This window comes from Polyergus mexicanus, unplaced genomic scaffold (assembly GCF_030449975.1).
Source record: "Polyergus mexicanus isolate NDT 795.1 unplaced genomic scaffold, iyPolMexi1.0 SCAF_16, whole genome shotgun sequence".
NCBI classification, from domain to species: Eukaryota; Metazoa; Arthropoda; class Insecta; order Hymenoptera; family Formicidae; genus Polyergus; species Polyergus mexicanus.
Genome location: NW_027223336.1, coordinates 1,062,034 through 1,081,169, shown reverse-complemented (window position 1 = coordinate 1,081,169; position 19,136 = coordinate 1,062,034). Strand labels below are relative to the sequence as shown.

At 33.6% G+C, this 19,136-nt stretch overlaps 5 protein-coding genes and 1 long non-coding RNA gene across 12 annotated transcripts in view; 3 read left to right on the top strand and 3 right to left on the bottom strand.

Annotated features, from left to right (window-relative positions):
- Rab3gap1 (RAB3 GTPase activating protein subunit 1) overlaps positions 1–5,627 on the top strand; it is a 32,013-nt gene extending 26,386 nt beyond the window's left edge. For 2 of the 4 annotated variants that reach the window (XM_070309060.1, XM_070309057.1), the window contains exons 7-15: positions 1,361–1,418; positions 1,515–1,605; positions 1,684–1,825; positions 2,155–2,335; positions 2,422–2,521; positions 2,910–3,229; positions 3,368–3,568; positions 3,640–4,068; positions 4,299–5,627. In XM_070309060.1, coding sequence (XP_070165161.1) covers positions 1,361–1,418; positions 1,515–1,605; positions 1,684–1,825; positions 2,155–2,335; positions 2,422–2,521; positions 2,910–3,229; positions 3,368–3,568; positions 3,640–3,873 — 1,327 coding nt within the window. In that variant the 3' untranslated portion in view covers positions 3,874–4,068; positions 4,299–5,627. The remainder of the gene's footprint in view (positions 1–1,360; positions 1,419–1,514; positions 1,606–1,683; positions 1,826–2,154; positions 2,336–2,421; positions 2,522–2,909; positions 3,230–3,367; positions 3,569–3,639; positions 4,069–4,298) is intronic. The other 2 variants (XM_070309059.1, XM_070309058.1) reach the window with 2 other exon arrangements.
- Tango6 (transport and golgi organization 6) lies at positions 3,640–8,180 on the bottom strand. Its single transcript, XM_070309056.1, has 8 exons — positions 7,928–8,180; positions 7,748–7,850; positions 7,422–7,662; positions 6,806–7,333; positions 5,321–6,538; positions 5,052–5,253; positions 4,623–4,774; positions 3,640–4,554 (listed from the first exon to the last, which is right to left on the bottom strand). Exons 1-8 carry the CDS (start codon positions 7,974–7,976, stop codon positions 4,249–4,251), a joined length of 2,799 nt encoding a protein of 932 aa, XP_070165157.1. The 5' UTR covers positions 7,977–8,180; the 3' UTR covers positions 3,640–4,248.
- Positions 8,181–8,421: 241 nt separating this feature from the next.
- On the bottom strand, positions 8,422–10,876 carry Wwox (WW domain-containing oxidoreductase). 3 transcript variants are annotated; one of them, XM_070309062.1, is made up of 7 exons: positions 10,648–10,876; positions 10,451–10,515; positions 9,849–10,085; positions 9,571–9,766; positions 9,307–9,492; positions 8,953–9,208; positions 8,422–8,727 (listed from the first exon to the last, which is right to left on the bottom strand). In XM_070309062.1, exons 1-7 carry the CDS (start codon positions 10,740–10,742, stop codon positions 8,521–8,523), a joined length of 1,242 nt encoding a protein of 413 aa, XP_070165163.1. In that variant the 5' UTR covers positions 10,743–10,876; the 3' UTR covers positions 8,422–8,520. The 3 variants fall into 3 exon arrangements, with proteins under 3 accessions (XP_070165163.1, XP_070165164.1, XP_070165166.1); XM_070309063.1 differs by having other exon boundaries at positions 10,392–10,515; positions 10,594–10,668; XM_070309065.1 differs by lacking the exon at positions 10,648–10,876 and adding an exon at positions 10,594–10,612.
- On the top strand, positions 10,644–12,471 carry Mrpl15 (mitochondrial ribosomal protein L15). The gene is made up of 5 exons (XM_070309066.1): positions 10,644–11,155; positions 11,354–11,505; positions 11,602–11,767; positions 11,866–12,025; positions 12,106–12,471. Exons 1-5 carry the CDS (start codon positions 11,048–11,050, stop codon positions 12,405–12,407), a joined length of 888 nt encoding a protein of 295 aa, XP_070165167.1. The 5' UTR covers positions 10,644–11,047; the 3' UTR covers positions 12,408–12,471.
- A 155-nt stretch (positions 12,472–12,626) lies between these two features.
- Positions 12,627–16,857, top strand: LOC138940083 (uncharacterized). Of its 2 annotated transcripts, none has more exons than XR_011447943.1 (4): positions 12,627–12,968; positions 13,278–13,481; positions 13,760–14,010; positions 16,581–16,857. It is a non-coding gene; the product is annotated as an uncharacterized lncRNA (long non-coding RNA). The 2 variants fall into 2 exon arrangements; XR_011447942.1 differs by lacking the exon at positions 16,581–16,857 and adding an exon at positions 14,953–15,707.
- Btn (buttonless) lies at positions 14,065–17,584 on the bottom strand. Its single transcript, XM_070308614.1, has 4 exons — positions 17,310–17,584; positions 16,467–16,786; positions 14,387–14,544; positions 14,065–14,308 (listed from the first exon to the last, which is right to left on the bottom strand). Exons 1-4 carry the CDS (start codon positions 17,582–17,584, stop codon positions 14,219–14,221), a joined length of 843 nt encoding a protein of 280 aa, XP_070164715.1. The 3' UTR covers positions 14,065–14,218.
- Between the last annotated feature and the right edge of the window lie 1,552 nt (positions 17,585–19,136).

Sequence of the window (19,136 nt, the reverse complement as noted above, 5' to 3'; positions counted from 1 at the left end):
ATCACTTTGATCTCATTTGAAAGATAATTTAATTCTCTACAACTTTTGTTTCGGTACTTTTGATTAAAAGACGCATACTTTGCCTGATATTTGTAAAAATGTAAAAAATAACAGTGATTTTAGAGGTTTTTAGGCGCTAACTTTTTCAGGAAGCATTTGTGGACCCATGTATATAGGTCATTTTGTTCGGTATTAAATTATCTTTCAAATGAGATCAAAATGGTTGTAGTTTGCTCCATAGGTTTTGAAATGAAGCAGTTAATAGCCAATTTCACATGTACCGAAAAGTATTTTTTGGTCTTTTGACGGTTACTCCAAAACCAGTGGAAGGAACTACATGAACTTTGATCTCATTTGAAAGATAATTTAATTCTCTACAACTTTTGTTTCGGTACTTTTTGTTAAAAGACGCATACTTTTTCTGATATTTGTAAAAATGTAAAAAATAACCGTGACTTCAGAGGTTTTTGGGCGCTAACTTTTTAAGGAAGCATTTTTCGACTTATGTTTATAGAAAACTTTTTGTTCGGAATTAAATTATCTTTCAAATGAGGTCAAAGTGATTGTAGTTTGCTCCATAGGTTTTGAAATAAACCAGGTAATAACCAATTTCAAATGTATCGAAAAGTGTTTTTTCGGCTATTGACGGTTATTCGAAAACCTATGGAACTATAAAACATCACATAATCAATTTTGAAAAAATAAATAATTTAATATAATAGAAATAAAAATAGAATCATCTGCTCTAATGTTAATTGGCATCATTTAATTAGCTATAAAATATAGAAATATTTCGAGTAACTTCGATGATTCTAATTGCATCGCGCGCGATTTGATATAATAGTATGAAGTATAATTAGCACAGTTAGATATTAATTGTTGACGATAGAAGATGCAATGTAATTCGTTGCGATTGCAGGAATACGAATTACGGATTATCGCTATGCGCGTACATGTAAAAAAAAAAAAGTATGTTCATATAATATACGAGAGGCAAGTGATTATTAAATTAATGAGCGGTGTCACATAAGAACCTGTTCGTTCAACTTCAGCATCCAATATTTTTCGTCATACGAGCATTAATCTGAGGTTTTTACATATTTATAAATGCGCTATTCTCTCTCTCATATATTTATCATATATAAATATAAAATTTACATTACATATAAGATACGAATTTTTTCGAAGTTGAATTTCTAATTACAGAGTTTTCATTCGATGACGTTTAGAAAATTTATCTTTCGGGAAAGTACAGATATGATAAAAGATTCATTTAAAGTGATAGAGTTCCATAGAGTGATACTTTCAAGTCAGTTTAATCGTTTCACAATATGTAACAATCTTTGTATTCTTGTTTCAGAGTCGGACCCGGCTTTCCAGATTCTATTCGTACGTGCTTGTTGCATCAAAAGTTGCAGGTACGCGAATTACTAAATATTTTATGTAACGCTTATGTAACTTCTTTGAGAAAAAAAAAATGCCATTGGCTTCATTCTTATCTTTTGCGCGTATAGATGATGAATTGCTGCATAGCAAAGAAGAAGGCGAGGGAGGAGAACGCGCATAGATCTCTGAGCACGGAGATTGACGATGTAGAAGAGACAGGTAATATTTGTAATTATATTTTTGTGTGAAAAACGGTCAATGGAGAAACTTGAAAGCTCTTTGCTTCGATTTCCGCAGAATCCGAGGAAGAGGAATTCTTCGAATGCTCGAGCGAAGAGCAGGCGGACGAAGAGATTTCGTCAACGAGGATGCAATTGAAGGCGAAGCACCTGTTGTGGAACAAGCCCGCGGGAAGATTGGCTAAACACCCGTCTCTTAGGTTGGCTTATTTTAGCAAGTGACAACCGTAAATTGGCCGAGATTTGCATGAAATTTATAGAGTGAAATTCCGTTTCTTGACTTGAAAAGTTGAAATATTTCAATTTGATTAACTGAGAAAGAAAGAAAATTAAATTAGTATCTTGAAATATGTGATTCTTTTATTAGTTCTAATTGCTAGCAAAAAGCACTTAAAGTGTTTAAATAAATAGATTTAAACATCTTTATTTTTTACAATCACGTATATAATATTTGCGTTATTCTACCGGCGAAGTAAGTTTAAGAAGATACATGATTTTGTGACTTAACGGGATGGAAATTGATGTATAGGTTGATTCAAACTGGAGACCCTCTTTATCTACCAGTCACGCAAGATCCCGTACCGAAGACAGAAGACCAGTTGGAGGAGGATGCGCAGGTGATGATGCAACTTGGTACCGACAAATACGCTTCCGAAATGCGGGCTCGAATGATGAGCGCGTCTCTGCTATCTGACATGGAATCCTTCAAGGTTAAATATTGATTTTAAAATCTCTAGCGATGTATTTTTTTACACATATAAAATTTATATATATATTTTTATTATATATAATACAGGCGGCAAATCCTGGCGCAGTATTGGAGGATTTTATTCGATGGTATTCTCCGAGAGACTGGATCGACGATGAAGGCATCGACGAATGGGGGCAGGGAAAGGGTCAGTATTGTTTTCGTTTTTGCATACATATAAAATTTCTGGAATTGTACATTTCACTTTTTGAAAAATCTCTATTATTCGTAATCGCGTTTATTTATCTCGTCTATCTCATTCAAATAATCGAAGATTCTTTGATTTAAGAAATTTATGACTGCGGTATTCGCAAAAAAAATTATTTTTTTACTAAAAAAAGTTTGATGTGCTAAGACATAATGATATGCAAAAAAATTGCACATCATTTTCATTGTATATCATTTATGAGAATACTTATAAGCTACAAATATATAAAAAAATATAGTTTTTTTAATGAAATATTATATAGAAATATAAGGAATGCCCTGAGATTTTTATTGATGGCACTCATTGTTCTTTATATCTTGAAATACAGGCCATTTGTCCCCGCGTATGATGATCCCCGATAATCCATGGTCGACGACATGGACATCGGCGCAGCCAGTTCCCGCGCATCGGCAAAAGCGATTATTCGATGATACGCGAGAAGCGGAGAAGGCTCTGCATTATCTATGCTCGAAACGAATAGGCCAGGTCGCGCAGCTTCTGCTGCCGTCTCTAACGCACGCCGCGCTCCACACCCTGAGCTCGCAAAAGCAGGAGGCTCTGCCGAGCCTGCCTGACGTAGCGCAGAGCATACTCAATAAACTACAATTTGCGACGAAACCGATTCATCAGAAGCTACAATTGTACGAGGTATGTACGCCATATGACGATCAGAATCTCTCTGAATTATAATTAGGGTTATTACGATTATTAATAAATGTAGATTATTCAGATTAATTATGATGAATATTATATAAATATTTAAATAACATGCTATTTTTTTCCCAGGAAATCACGCGTGACATCGAGAGCGTGGAAGCGCTAGTCGCACAAGTGAATTCGTTGCAGCACAAGTTAGGCGGTAAAGACTCTAAGGAATTTACATCCTTCTTGATTCAGCTGATGCGAGGAAAAGAAGTGAGCGTGCCCGGCAATTCCAGGGGAGACATCGGAGCACGAATAACCACGATGTTCTGCGACGCTCAGAAGGTGGTAGTTTTTACAAGTCATGATTATTATTTATATATTTTAATATAAAATACTTTTATTTTCCATTTCAGGCCGCTCACATGATGACGTCCGTCAGCAACAGCAACAACGACACTGCGAACGCCGCGGGAGATAGCCGGCATAAAACTTTTCCGGAGCCATCGTGCAAGGAGTTTATTTTACGCGCGATAATGCCGCGACCTTCGCCGGCCTCCACTCCGCAACCGCAGCGACTGTACGCCTGTCTTAAACGAGATCACATTCGCTTAGCCGGTTTTTTCTCCGAAGATACGACATTTCTGTAATGTGGATCGGAATTCGCCATCGTAGAATTTCAGTAATTGTCTGCAACGTCCAGTTTGCGGTGACTAAAAGTGATTACGAATCATGCATCGTACTTCGTTTTCTTTGTTTCTTCCCAATCATCGACTTTATTTCTCCAACATATCAGACAACTTTCGATTTCGTTTCCATAGCGGAAACAAGTGCAAGAAACAATTGTATGTACAATATAATGTGCGATATTTTTTAATCAGGACTTAATTTGTTTGTCTTATTGCATGTTGTATAAATAGACTTTTTATAGAAAATATTTATCTTAGAAAGAAAAAGAGAAATTGAATATAATTTTCATTGGAGCATTGTATATACAAAATATACAAATCGCATATTTAGTTGCGTCATGGAATGGACGGCGGATCCGATAAAAATATTCTCTTTTCAAGTTTAGGCGGTGCAGATAGAAAGTCCCGCACAATATGATCGATCTCCTCCAGGGCCAATTGAGCGTGAAGCCGTAGCACGGGATCGTCGTCATTATCGCGCAAGTACTTTAATCCGCGATACAAGTCGACTAAATCGCTACCAAGACTGTTCAACGTGTTTCGGCCGAGGCCGCGAAACAGAAGCGTAGCGACTAGCACAGCGGCACGACGGCATTCGGGCGTTTTGTCCGATTTTATTATACACGTGATACAGTAAAGAATCTAAAAATGTTAAGATCAAGAAAGATTCGTTCGGTACTCTGTTTCCTAAACATGTCATATATACGTACCTCGATAAGAATGTTTCCTAATCGAAAGTTCAACACCTTGCAGAGTTCTCCCAAGCAAGAGAGACTGGAGGCTCGTACCAAAGGATCCGCATCACGCGTAGCGCACAAAAAGCCGTTGACTAGCGCGTTCTTATGAACTACGCTCATTTCACCTGTGAAATGTCACATTTCGACATTAGTACGTCTGGTTTTTGTTCGAAACTCATGACAGAAGTCGTTAGTGTTAGTCTATTTTATCGTTTTCTGGATGTATGTATTTTTGTTAAATAATGATAATTTATTAATGATATATTATAACTTTATCGCGATATTTAATAATTTTGCGGAAGAGAAAATAAATTGATATTTTATTAGATGAAAAAAAAAAATTATATAATTTTTTAAAACTATGTAAGAGAATAATAAAAGAAGGGATTTTTTTACGCGTACCCAAAGCTCTCGTTGTCTTGACCAATATCTCTCCGAGTTTTATCCTAGTTTCGACGGTTATTTCAGCGTCTGCACGATTGAGCATATCGATGTATTCAGGCATCAATATCTCTATGATTTCTCTCGGGAATATAGTTGCCAATGCGCTCAGCCCGTTAATAGACGCTAGATATATGAACGAGTCCTCGTGGTTTAAATTTTCCTGCAATCAAACGTTCAAGTAAAATAAATTGCCAAATACACGGTGTAACGAGAAATTTAAAAATTACTTGAAATAAACGCAGAACGATTCCTTTTCGTGCGACGGTGCAAGGATCTTTACTCTCGATTAGTTTTATGAGCGTAATGAGACCATGCGCACGAACAGGAAGTAACGAGTCCGCGAGATCCCTAATGGCTTCATCAAATTTATTCGACGTGATCGGATTTATCGACATGTCTCGATAATATTTCCTTTCTTCGATTCTGGCTCGGGAATTTTCATTTGGATCATATGTCACGATACAGACTATTACTTCGTCGATCAGTGATCTAAGTTGCATCGGCAAATTTGAATTCTTGCGATGGTTCTCTAAAAACGTAGCGAAATCTTTTAAGAGATCGATTTCAAGCAGAGTTTTTTTTTCAACTAGAAATTTTATCAGCATTAAGCTGATGTATAACATTTCGCATTCGTTTTCTTCTGTTTTGCCTTGGTAGCTCTTTGTATACGTGTCGAACAACGACTTTATAAACGAAAGCAGTGGTGTGGGATTTTTTACTTGTGCTTCTTGAACGGTAGTAGTGCTGGCTAATTGCGACAGAAGCTTGTAAGCCGCAAATTGCATCGTGATATGTTCTATTTTATCATCTTCCGTCTCCAGCATTTTTTGTCGTTCAACTTTGTAGCTGGACTTATTTATATTCGATAGAAATTTTAACATGTAACAGAATAAACTGGGAGATAAATCCTTTGCGATGGATACCAGTTCGAAAACGGTATCTGCTAATTCTTCGTGTTTCAAATTTTTATTCAGATTAATAATCTGGAGACCACCGGTTGATCCGAACTGTGCCGTCACGTAATCTCCGAATTCTGTCGATATGTCGTGTCCCAGAAAAGCTGCATAAAGCTTTTCTCGTGTAGTTTCTTCCTCAAGAATTTTCAATAACAGTCGTCGTAAATTTGTTTTTAATACGCAAGCACTTTCGTGTATTGTATTGTATAGGCAGAATAAAGGAGTAGCAATTTGTAAAATAACCATGCAAGATACATGTTTAAATTTGGCATCTTCCATCAAAAAACATTTTGCTAAACGATTTATACATTGTTCTATTTCCTTCTCGGATCTTACAACATATGGTTCCTTTGTTAGTAAAGGTGCACAAATAACTTCTACGATATATTTCTGACAAGCATCCGGATTGTAATCATATAGGGCCTTGATACAGCAATTTGCTATTATTGAACTATGGTTCATATTTCCCGAAGAGAGCAGATCTAAAATCTATGAAGAGAAAAAAAGAAAAAAGAAATGGACAATCTGTGAGAACAATCGGTATTAAAACATGACAAATCTATTATATATGTTTTTCTTTATATAAATATATATTTTATATATTTTACTAAAAAATGTATTTTATGTACTTTATTTCTTAAAATATATATATATATATATATATATATATATATATATATATATATATGTATTTCATTAAAAATATGTATATACATAATATCGTCGAAATACATACAAATATGTATATAGATATACCTGTGGACATACAGCTTTATAATACTCTTCGGCATTCTTTCCATGCGATGCTGCTATCAATTTAGAAACTGTTTCTAGTTTCCTCCAATCTGCACCCAGATCCAGATCGTCTTCGCAAATCGCGGCGATTAACGATGACACTCCATTTGATTGTACAAGTAGTTTAATTAAATAATTCTGAGTTTCTTTACGCAGCCACTTTGGAGCGTTTTGTATTCCAAGAATTACCATTAATTCCCGGAAACATATATACTGTGGGCAATTGTTTAATAATGAAATAAATTTAGTATGAAATTCTTTTTGGCGATTTTGTAGCCTTTGATATTCTTCCATTGTCATATGAAATTCCTGCTTATTAATATTCAAGGGTTGTTGAACTTTGTTTGATGGTTTAACCAGTGGAGCATGAGACAATTGTAATAGAGCAGCCATTAGAGGACCAATTTGAGACAGTACAGCTGGTTGTAAGTTGAGATCATCAAAAAGATCCAGGAGTGAATGTGTTGAAAAACATAATCGTTCGTATTTCTGAAACATAAAATTTGTATAGAGTGAGTTATCACACAAATTACATAATACATATCTTATTTGGGAAGAATTGGTGAAACGATCTTACCTCTAGGCAGCCTATTTCCTCTTTTTCTTGAAAAATTTTTATAGCTTTGGGACATAATTTAGCCATATCCACACCAACACCAGATAATAGAAAAGGTATAATTCCAATCGATACTATTAATTCTACTGCAATTTTTACAGAGCGATATTGTTTCACACTAATGGGCGTATCGGTATCTATTTTTGCATTTTCTTCTTTAATGTTGCGTAGTATATAAATTATTATTTGCAGATATTGATCTCTGTAAATAAAAACATATCTAAAATGATGTTTCTATATATCTCGCCTTGCGAGTATACCATACTTTCAGCAATATAAAATTTTACCTAATGTTAACATCTCTGATCGATTGCCTTATATCTTCTGGTAGAAGCGGCGTTACTTTCTCCAATATTCGCGCCAGTTTATCATCAAAATTCCTAGCATGATCTGCAAATATAGGTTTAATTAAAAAATGCAATATATATTAGTATTTATTTAATTTACTGTTATCTTTAAAACATTACCATCATCACTGCTAGATATCAATGTGAATAACACTTCGTGATAATCCATGTTTTTTCTGACATTTTTGATGATCACTTACAGTTTAGGTTAGATTCCACTCTACGACGGAGGACGGAATCATGTGACACGTGACGAGAATGACATATGCGTAATTTATATGCCATTCGTGTCTATTAAAAAATTAATTAATTGTATTATTAAAATAAAATGTAATTATATTGATTACATATTTTTGTATGTAAATGCATCATTAAATAATGAATGGAAATTGCAGGAAATTGAAGGGAAAATCGAGAACGGACAATTCACACAATTTATTACTTGATCCCATGTTTAAAATTAGAGTGGTTTTCTGCATTTATTTACGCACATTTTTATATTGTTATTATTAATATTAATATGAAAATCTTTGGTTTTAATTAATAACCACATTATTAATTATTAATATTAATTTTTCTTGCAAATGTATATAATATGTATATAATATTGTATGATTATAACATGATTAAAAACATTTTTTCCCATTTCACTTGTTGATAATGGCTGGCAAATTATGACTGTCTACATGCTATTATTAAGATAAATCTCTCTCTTATTCATCTTTATCTCCATTATCCCCATTTGTTTTTAAAATATCTGTTATCATATCCTGACTGAGAGTCCATAATCGCGCGGCTAATGTAAGATTTAATGCCGGATTTGATGGTTGGCAACGATAACAGTTGTTGAAATAGCCTCCTGTCACACCCTCTAGCTCGGGGGCTGTAGCACAGAATACTACCGTACTCGCTGCTTGTTGCTGTAATGCATTATGTGTGTTGTCTATCTTTTCTTTTTTTTTTCATAGATTGTAAGAAATAAAATCAGAATATAATGAACCAATAAAGTGTTATAAAAGAAGTGCAAATATTTGAAAGAACAATTTAAACAATCATTTTCTCTTGCGCTCTTTTAAAACTCGCTCTTTGCGTTTTATAATATTTATTGCTCTTTGTATAAATTTATTAAAAAATTTATTCCATACCACTGATTTTGTGAATGGTCGTACTAAAGCGAACAATAATCGGTATAGCCACCACTGACGCGATATAGACGTAGATACCATGTTACCAGGATGGCAAGCAAATACGCTTACAGAGGGCCATTTTCGTGCCAGTTCCTGCGCAAATAGAAGATTACAGAGCTTTGAATCATTGTACGCTCCCATCGGCCAGAATTTGTATGCTGGTGGAGACAAAGTTGACTGGTGAACATCTTCTGGAGTACGTATCATTGAAAATCTGTAAATCATAAAATTACAAGTTACTACATGAATCATTTAGTTACATAAATTTCGATTTTATATTTAAATATGAAGTAGAAAATATTGAGATATTACCGGTGAGATTCACTGGATACTATTACGATCCTAGGATTGTTGGAGTGCTGTATAATATGCTCCAACAAGAGCGTTAGATAAAACTGCGACAGGTGATTAACTTGAAACGTTGTTTCATAACCATCCTTTGTCAATTGATAAGGTAATCCGAACACACCGGCGTTTAATATGAGAATATGGAGAGATCTAACCAGTGAAATTTCATTGTAAAGTAAAATGATTGATAACTATAATATTTCAGTAACATATATGTAATGAAATTACTTAAATTTCTGCTTGAACTGCTCGAAAGCCTCTCGCACGCTACGCAGTGACGATAAGTCCATTTCTAAAGCCACACAATTTGCAGTCTCCTTTTCTTGTTGAATACGTCTTATAGCTTCATTAGCCTTTTCTATATCCCTACAGGCTAATATCACATCGCAACCATGTAAAGCTAATGATCTGGCTGTTTCATATCCTGTATGCAGATAATTTTCTCTAATTAATAAAATTGTAAGAACAATTATTATGTACTAAATATTATTATAACTTTTATTTACCAATGCCTGTATTGGCTCCTGTAACAAGAGCGATTTTGTTACGTAAGTCTCGTCCATGTAACACTGCTAGAGCAGTGCTACTTCCGTCAAATCTTTGTCGCATTGGTTGAGACATCTCTCTATACTCAGTAGCAAATGCTAGTCGTGGATCGGTGTAAGTTGTTGTACGATTTGTATGGTCAACAAACAACACTTTACCATCATCTGATATACATCTCTCCCATCCAGGTGGTAATTCTGATAAATTTTTTAAATCTGAATCTCTGTATTCATTAATATTATTAGTAATTTTTTGCATTCCTAAATTGGATTCTGTGGAAATTGTGAGTATAAATATTATATATTCTACTTTTAATTTAATACTGTCAAAATTGTATTTAATATAATAATATAACTATATTAGGATAACAAGCAAAATTTTCCACAAAATATTTTTCTTCGCATGATTATGCGAAAATTTAAAACCACTATCACACTACAAGTCGTTCTATGAAATCAAATAAATATTGTTCAGAATTATACACATTCAGAATGATCATAAACCATATGGTGTATTCGTCATGAAGTTAGAATCACAAGGACTGTCGAAATCAAATTCACACCTCCGTCGACAATCTTCTTACGACCGGTTCTAGGATGCGTCCATTGAGTACCTTTCGTGTAGTGACTGCAATATAATGTTATAATTTTTGAACGAATTTCTGCATATTCATGGCACTTTATCTACATTGACGTATAAAGTGACCTTTGATCTCTTTTGCAAAAGTACTATTCTTATTGAAAAACACAACGTATTTACTTCACATAGTAAACGTTCCCGTCCAACGTTGTCCTCTCCTCCCATCCTGGCGGTAGCTCGTCCTCGCTATCGGAATCATTCAAAACACCCACCATCTCCTGATAAGTTCTCTTTCTGTTTTCTTAAATTATATTTCCCACGCTCTATTTTTTTCTTAGTTTATCCATATCTGTGTGTATATTTAATCTTTCAAATGTCATTTACAATATGCCTTCTACATGTTTTCTTGCGCTTGCGTGCACATGTCATTCATATACATGTATATGACATACTACGTTCGTGATCTGAATACTATTGGTTATTTGTTTTGGACAAACATCGTTGGTGCCATCGCGTGATACGTAATTTAAGGTTAAGAAACTTAATTTTGTCAATCGAGGAATTATTTATACGTTTTGATATGGCTGGGAAGCAAGGAAAAGAATTAGCGTTGTCCATGTTGAGAGCGTTACCTAGAGTGACATTATCAAATATTCGAGATAATCCTGGTTCAAGAAAAACGACAGGCGTAAGATATTACAATTAAAAAATATGAAAATATGACAATTTATATGCCATTTCTTACAAACAGACGCTTGTATGTGTAATTAGATTGCGATGTTGTATTGGATTAATTTTCTATACACTTGTATTCAAATGTACTTTCAATCAAACATTATCACAATGGTATTTTATTATCATTTCACCTTTTGTCACTTTTGTACAGCAACGTGGCAGAGGTCAACATGGTGGTAATAAACATGGTGCTGGAAATAAAGGTTCTGGGCAAAGACAAAATTATATGCGTTTGGGATACGAGACTGGCAATACCCCTTTTTATCTGAGATTTGGCGCAGAACCTTACTATAAGGGTCATCAGTGAGTTTTACAAATCTATTCATTTTATGAAATTACATACAGATGTATATATATATGTGAAATTTCTGAAAAGCAATGCTACTCTGTGCATTTCAGTTTGAGACGAGAATATCCACCGCTTAGTTTACAACAACTGCAGATGTTTATCGACTTGAATCGAGTGGATATCACTAAACCCATCGATCTTGTATCACTGTTAAATACTCAAATATATTCTATTAATGTAAATTGGAAACACGCAGGCGTTCATTTGACAGACGAGGTAATGTTTTAAGATTTTATCCCAAATGTTTTATTTTAAATTTTAATCTTAATATCGCATGCGTATCTCTGAGATTGATATAAAAACTTTGTTTTAAGGGTGCACATTGTTTTAAAGCTAAAATAAATATAGAGGTACAATGGGCCAGTGAACCTGTAATCGCAGCTATCGAAAGAAATGGCGGTGTAATTACAACTGCTTATTATGATATGCAATCCCTTCATGCTATGCGTGACGCGGAAACATTTTTCCGCAAAGGTAATTTCAGAGAGAAATATCTTTCGTCGAAAAAAATAATCTTGTATTGTATATAATCCTTATATATAAAATGTGTCTAGGTGAACCGATTCCGCGTCGATTTTTACCACCGAACGATTGCCTGCAATATTATTCCAGCGCTGCTACGAGAGGATATTTAGCCGATCCTGAAAAAATCTCTCAGGAACGATTGGTGCTGGCGCAAAAGTACGGCTACGAATTACCGAAAATTGAGGACGATCCCGATTACGAGATGCTATGCGAGCGTAAGGATCCGCGACAATTATTTTATGGTCTGCAACCAGGTTGGGTGGTCAGTCTTATTGATAAAGCGATATTGAAACCCAAAGCAAAGTATTTGAAGGAGTATTATGCAAGTTGAAGTATGAGAATATAGAATACAATGTAAATGGATTAGATTTAATAAATGATATTCTTATGATATAATACACACAAAACTGCTCTTGTTTTAAAATTCACTAAATATATAATCGATTAAATATATAATTAATTATTAAATATAATATTTTAGTAAATATCTTTTTTAATAATATAATACAGACAGCGTTCGACTAACATTTTTAAATTACGTCACACGAAATCTCGTAGAGAATTAAAATCTTGTACAAAATCAATATTGTAAATTGATTTGTTTGACGGTGATTGATCGAAATCAAATTGCGATAATCGATTCTATAATCGCGTCATACCCACGTACCATCACTCGTTCTCGTTTCTCGTGTCTCGTGGTATTGTTTATGTTAGAATATGGGATACGAGGGCAAACAATGCTGAATTTGCTTCCCATATTTCCAAGATGGATATCATGCATCTTGAGAGAAACACAAAAGCAAAAAAAGACAATACGGTGCGAAAAATATCGAGGCAAAAATCAAGCGGTAATCTGGAAAGGGTTATCAAAAATGTGCAACATATCTTGAAGGTTAGATATAACCTCTGATAGAAAACAGAATATGTTTTATTTAATTTCTACGGTATTTTGTATTTATCAAATTATTTTATTGTATTTGTATCTTGCTGATTTATATTATTTTACTGATATTGATATTTTGTAATTTATCATATACGCATAATTATTTTAATATTTGTTATTGCAATGTTTACTGTGTTATGTATGTTAACAATTATTGTAATTACTTTAATATAATTTTTAACAAGAATGAATTTCAAATGATCTGAATGTTAATGAACATTTATTACATTTATTAATATAAATACTTTTTTTTTCCAGGAAAAGAAAGAAGCAAAAGCTGCCAAAAAAAAGAGAATAAATTCAACAAAACATAAACTTAAATAATTTAAAGTGCAAAAACCAAGACGAAAAGGTATGATTTATATAGGACACGTACCTCATGGATTTTATGAAAAACAAATGAAAGATCATTTTAAACAGTTTGGGAATGTAACAAGAGTACGAGTGGCACGATCCAAAAAAGTATGCATAAATCTAAATGAATTGTAAACTATTTTATGAGAGTGCAATGACTATGCTAACTTTTAACAATTTTATTTGCAAACTGGGAAAAGTCGTGGCTACGGTTGTGTAGAATTCCTTTACCCAGAAGTTGCTCAAATTGCAACAGAGAGTACGAATAATTATCTCATGTGTGATCGATTATTGATTATTGAAAAGTATTACATAAACTTTAAAATTATATTAATGGGCTAATTTTGATTGCCCTTCTTTATCCATATAACATATGTGTTTTTTAGCCACATATATTCCACCTGAGAAGTAGGATTTTGGATTTTTCACGGGAGTAAATTGGTCAGAAGATAAATACCCTAAATTGGTAAACAGGAGAAAGATAATCTTACGTGAAAACCACGTTCAAAGTGTTGAAAATTATAAAAAGTATATTGACAAATCACTCAATAAACTTTCTATGTTAGAAGATAGACTGTAAGACAAAGGAATTAGCATAAAATTTCAACCTGTTAATGTACCAAACGAATAATTAAAGGTATATCTTTATTTTACTTTTTTAAAGTATGTATAGTCTATCATTCGTATATTGGAGAAACAATAAAAATTTATACGGTAGATATAAATTTCTGCTATAACAATAAACATATAAATTTCTAATGCTTCGGTAAATTATATCTGTGTAAATCGTATGTACAATTACATCTAAATGTTGTATAGTATATCATTAATACACTCGAAACATATCACGACACGGTAGTTTCTTCCTGTACGTTCGTCGTGCTCCCTTTCGTTCGCTTCCATTTCATACGTCTATTCTGAAACCACACTTTCACCTATAAAAATATGATTGAACGAGATAAATGGATATATAGGAATTTCATAATTTGTTCATTAAATCCTTTATAATATACCTGACGTTCTGTCAAATCCAATGCTACTGCAATCTCATAGCGGCGCAAACGTGTTAAATAATTACTGTGCGCGAACTCGTACTCGAGATGACGAACCTGTTGCTTTGTAAACGCGGTTCTCTCCTTTCGCGGTTTTTCGCTTGTCCTCTTTGTCGTTTCTGTAATCAGCGAATGATCGAAAAATTATAGCAACGTACTATCAGTATTCACTTAATATGTTTAATCTCATATTTTTTGAGATCGATTTTTCTAGCGTCAATTTTAATTAGTAAAATTTTTTATAACTTTTCTGTTTTTATTATTTTCTAAAAAAAACGCTCGAATATATCAAATTATCTTACGTACATATGTAATATATTCCAAAAAGATAATTTTAAATTAAATTTAGAAAAAAATTCTATATTTTTATATTAAGTCCGAGACAAAAAAAATGGATCTATGCTAATAATATAACATCCTTGTGTTTTTTTTAGCCATCGAAATATAATTGTTTGAGTTTGAACATAGTAGATTGCAATCAGCAAAAAACAAACTTATGATTTTGAAGAATATCTTGTTTTTTATAGATAATTCCCGACTTAGACGCGAATCCTCTCTTGTGCGTTAAGAGGTTGGTCCAGTTTCTTCCTGGACGGTGACATAACGCTCATCATCCGGTTGGATTTCGCTGCATCGTCCTCTCGCCGTGCGGTTCTCCGCAGCAAGATTTTGCGGCAGCGGCGACTTTTTGTCGGCGGCGAGATGAAAATAGCCGCGCGTACGATGCGTCAATGCGTGGTTACACCCGCTCGCAGCTTGCGAAACCCGCTTTTGCTGGAGAAGCGCGGCTTCTACCGCACAACGACACGTGGCCACCGAGAAATAGAGAGAGGCGGGATATTTTCTCTCTTTCTCTCTTCCTTTTTCTCGAGACCCTTAACTTTGCTTCCGTGCCGCTATCTCGGCTCTAATTGCTAGCTGACGTCAATTGCGAGATCTCTCGTGTAATCCGCGGCCGACATCGATGGTCACTATTGGACCAGTTACGAGAGTAAAACGATACGTCAGACGGGGATGTTAAAGTGCGTCATTTTTGCGAGTTGTATTTCGATGAGATCAGTTTACAAACTCTGACTTTTAAATTCTTTACACAACATATAATCCCAATTTATGATATTTAAGATAAAGAAGCATGGGAATTTAAATAAAATTACATCCTGGTTTTAGTGATTGGACGCTAATTTAGATTTCTATTGTCAGAATTTTATTTTACACATGATTTCATTTCTTAGTTGAATATTTAATATTTAGTAATCAAATACATCCTTAGTAAAATCAAATACATCTTTTTTTATATTATAAACCAGCATTTCGATTATATATTATATATATATATATATATATTATCGACATGCTGATTTATAATATAAAAAAGGATGTATTTGATTTTTTTGAAGTTTTAATTGTGAGAGATGATTTTTCTTATATGTTTGTTCTATTCAATTCAGAAACCGATAAAAATTTTTCAGCTTGAGAGATTTATTTGCTATTCATCAAATCAAGCAATTTGGAGAGAGAGAGATAGAAATTAAATTGGCATTATGAATGTCAGTATAATAAAGAGATATAACACACGCATACACACGCGACGTTTATTACGCAAGACGTATACCAGCTCGTGATACATTAGACATTTGATAAATATTTAGATTTGTACTGGGCCCGTTATGGTCGCATTGGCGACGCTAAAGACATAAACCTTCCAATTGTACTGTCAACGATTTACATCGGAAATCCGTCGAAGCTGCACGATCCGAAATGTTTCAAACTAATTTATTACATACAGCTGTGCACAGTACTATTAGAATTTCTGTCTAATAATGATTTAAAAAATTTCGTTCCAATTAATTGGAGAAATGGCATATATACAGTATAAGAATCATTCCTCAACATATCTATTATAATCAATTTTTGAATAATTGATAGACTGTACATAATTTTTAATATAACTTAAAAAAAATAAGTTTTAGTTTTATAAAAGATATAATCTAGAATATAATAAGTATATATAATATTAGGATTGATAGCAATAATGAATTACCTTGTTCTCGATGGTGTGGACGTATATTTTCTCCGAAAAATGAATTCGCATAACTTTCATTGTGTTGCGAATCTTGCCAAAATTGATACTTGTTCTTATCTTCATAATTTATAGTCGTATTCTGCAAATGAGGCATTTCCCAAGTGCGAAACATCGTTTCTGTATCTGACGGGGTCATCCCATGTCGATCCTGATTCTCGTACAATAAATCTTTGGATTCGTTCGAAGATGTCACATCTTCCTTCTCATTCGACGGATCGGTCATTCTACGACAATTTGCGGCATCTTGCTGGAAATATTGCTCCCACGAAATATTGTTCCTTTGAAAATAAAACATTATAATTATAATTAATACATTATAATAAAATAAATTATATAGGATATACATCATAATGGTAATTGTACGGTATTATGGTGTTTTTCGTTTTAAATGTGTGGGAAGTTAGAATAGCAAAAATTTTGAAAATATTTTTTTTTGTAATAATTTTTAATATAATATAATTGAAATCATTAATTCTAATAAAATATATGATTTTAGAAATCGCACACGAACAATGTGTATTTTTTACAAAAGCAGAGATAATTTTTGAGAGAACAAATATTCTTTAAAATACAAAATATATGATGGAATATTCATAAACGTGTAAATGATATTAAAACACTATTATTTTGTAATGCTATAAAATAATATTAAAAGATGCTACGTGCCTTTAAAATATTTCTTATTTTGTTTAAATAAAAAAATTATGATAAAAATATTGATAAAAATGGAATGTCAAGTATTACATTAATCACATTTTGTACATCTCTGTCAATTTTTTTATGCAAAATATAGAGCTTTACCTGTACGTATAATTTTGATTGGTATCGGTGTTTTGACGAAGATTCGCGATACATGGTGAAGGATGTAAACGGGCGATTTCGTCGGTCGTGATATCGAATCCGTTGCAGGGATTGCTCCAGGACCACCTGTGACATGAAGATGTCATCTCGCAATCAGTTGATCTCGGGTTCTGTCCTACCAAGTGAAGACACGACGGCGTCGGCGGTGTCGGTGGTAATTCAAAATTATCAGACATCCGACGGTTGTTTGCAATCGTATTTTTCGACCACGACATCGCGACTAACAATGAGATAAATAAAGATTTCGACAGTTTTTTAGCACGCATAAAATGCCACTTGTGTATATACGAGATTTCTTTGCAAATATTTTAATATTTAAAAATTAGCAAAAAAACAATTAAGCGCAATAAATTCACGATTTTTTTCCAATAATTATTTACATAAATCTCGGTTTTCTACCGACTTCAATTGTACAAAAATTGTATCTAATTGTAAAAAAGAGGATAAGTAGAGAGAAAATACAGAAAAAAGTTAATTTCTAATTATTTATATCTAATTGGAAAGCAAGTTTCTCGTTCGGATATTATAAAGCACTTTTAAAAGCTTTATGATTTTTAATAATATTGATTTATTGTCCTCTTGCTCTTACTTTTCTCTCTTTTTTGCCTTTATATATCTACTTTTCCAGTAAAGTCGCATAAAATTCCGAAGATGTGTCAAAAATTATTTCATGCGTTCAACGTTAAATATAACAATTGGGGAACACCGTATCTAATTAATTGTTCAAAAAAGTCACATGGATGAGCACAATTTCACCATAGGATCACTCCGCGCGCGACTCGGTGCGAATTGCGTTAGCGCCTACTCGGAAATGTCAAACGAGCACATGTGACAGCGTCGTCCTAAGACCCGCGGTAACATCATGGAGAACGTCGTTGGAATCGTAGGAGTAGGGTCTCTCATGGAAGCTCCGTAATCTTCTTCCACGTTTACTTTCGGCTTTTTGGCCAATCCCCGTGAATCGTTTCTTGCAGCCAAAGTGAGTAATCGATGAAAGAATTTAATTGATGACACGCGAAGGCGGTCTCGTTGAATTTTTTGCTTTCCGAACTCCATTTGCTGAAAATAAAGAGAATTTTAGACGACGCACGCGTGGGAATGATGCTCCAGAATTATTGCCAGAGCAGAAGAAGTTGCGTTGATTATTACCATTTTAATTGATTTACTATATATGGAAATTTGTAGCTCATACTTAAAAAAGTTTAGTTTGCCGCAATATCGAATTAAAAATAGACACTCTCAGATATTTCTTATTATTTGCCTATTAATTCACTTAACTTTTAAGCAATTAAAAATCACATATGTTAAAAGTGGCTGCTCTTTTATTTTAAGTTGTGGTATTTATTGCGCCTTTTCTAATGATATACATATATATATATATATATATATATATATATATATATATATATATGATAGATTAAGTATTAATAAAAAAGTTAATTGTTCAAACCAATCGAATAATCATGTTTAACATTAAACACGGGTTACGAATTTCTTATCAACAGAAACCAAACGTAAAGAAGATACGAAAGATGGAAATTGATCTGTTCTTTTTTTTCTTTTCTTGAGGCGATCCATTCACGAATTCATCGTCGAATGTTTCATTGAGGAAGACCATCATTCTATCAATGAGGTGCATAAGTCTATGGAAGGAAGGGGCGGGGGGTGGGGGGAGGAGGGAGAAACCACCTAAGAAAACACGGAGGGCGAGAGCGAGAGTGCGAGTCGGGGTCCGATGCGGTGTTTCGAGGGTTCGACCTCTCGTCG

What these genes read in the sequence shown, in the direction of transcription:
- Tango6 (XM_070309056.1), bottom strand. Translation starts at nt 7,976, where the DNA reads ATGGATTATCACGAAGTGTTATTCACATTGATATCTAGCAGTGATGAT. An exon ending in GATATCTAGCAGTGATGATG is followed by an intron (nt 7,851 to 7,927) that starts GTAATGTTTTAA and finishes CTATATTTGCAG; the next exon opens with ATCATGCTAGGAATTTTGAT. An exon ending in TAGGAAACATTCTTATCGAG is followed by an intron (nt 4,555 to 4,622) that starts GTACGTATATAT and finishes TAACATTTTTAG; the next exon opens with ATTCTTTACTGTATCACGTG.
- Wwox (XM_070309062.1), bottom strand. Translation starts at nt 10,742, where the DNA reads ATGGTGGGTGTTTTGAATGATTCCGATAGCGAGGACGAGCTACCGCCA. An exon ending in AGGAGCCAATACAGGCATTG is followed by an intron (nt 9,767 to 9,848) that starts GTAAATAAAAGT and finishes ATCTGCATACAG; the next exon opens with GATATGAAACAGCCAGATCA. An exon ending in GACCATTCACAAAATCAGTG is followed by an intron (nt 8,728 to 8,952) that starts GTATGGAATAAA and finishes AATGCATTACAG; the next exon opens with CAACAAGCAGCGAGTACGGT.
- Mrpl15 (XM_070309066.1), top strand. Translation starts at nt 11,048, where the DNA reads ATGGCTGGGAAGCAAGGAAAAGAATTAGCGTTGTCCATGTTGAGAGCG. An exon ending in GCGTTCATTTGACAGACGAG is followed by an intron (nt 11,768 to 11,865) that starts GTAATGTTTTAA and finishes CTTTGTTTTAAG; the next exon opens with GGTGCACATTGTTTTAAAGC. An exon ending in GGAAACATTTTTCCGCAAAG is followed by an intron (nt 12,026 to 12,105) that starts GTAATTTCAGAG and finishes AAATGTGTCTAG; the next exon opens with GTGAACCGATTCCGCGTCGA.
- Btn (XM_070308614.1), bottom strand. Translation starts at nt 17,584, where the DNA reads ATGTCGTGGTCGAAAAATACGATTGCAAACAACCGTCGGATGTCTGAT. An exon ending in TCCACACCATCGAGAACAAG is followed by an intron (nt 14,545 to 16,466) that starts GTAATTCATTAT and finishes CGCTGATTACAG; the next exon opens with AAACGACAAAGAGGACAAGC. An exon ending in TGGATTTGACAGAACGTCAG is followed by an intron (nt 14,309 to 14,386) that starts GTATATTATAAA and finishes ATATTTTTATAG; the next exon opens with GTGAAAGTGTGGTTTCAGAA.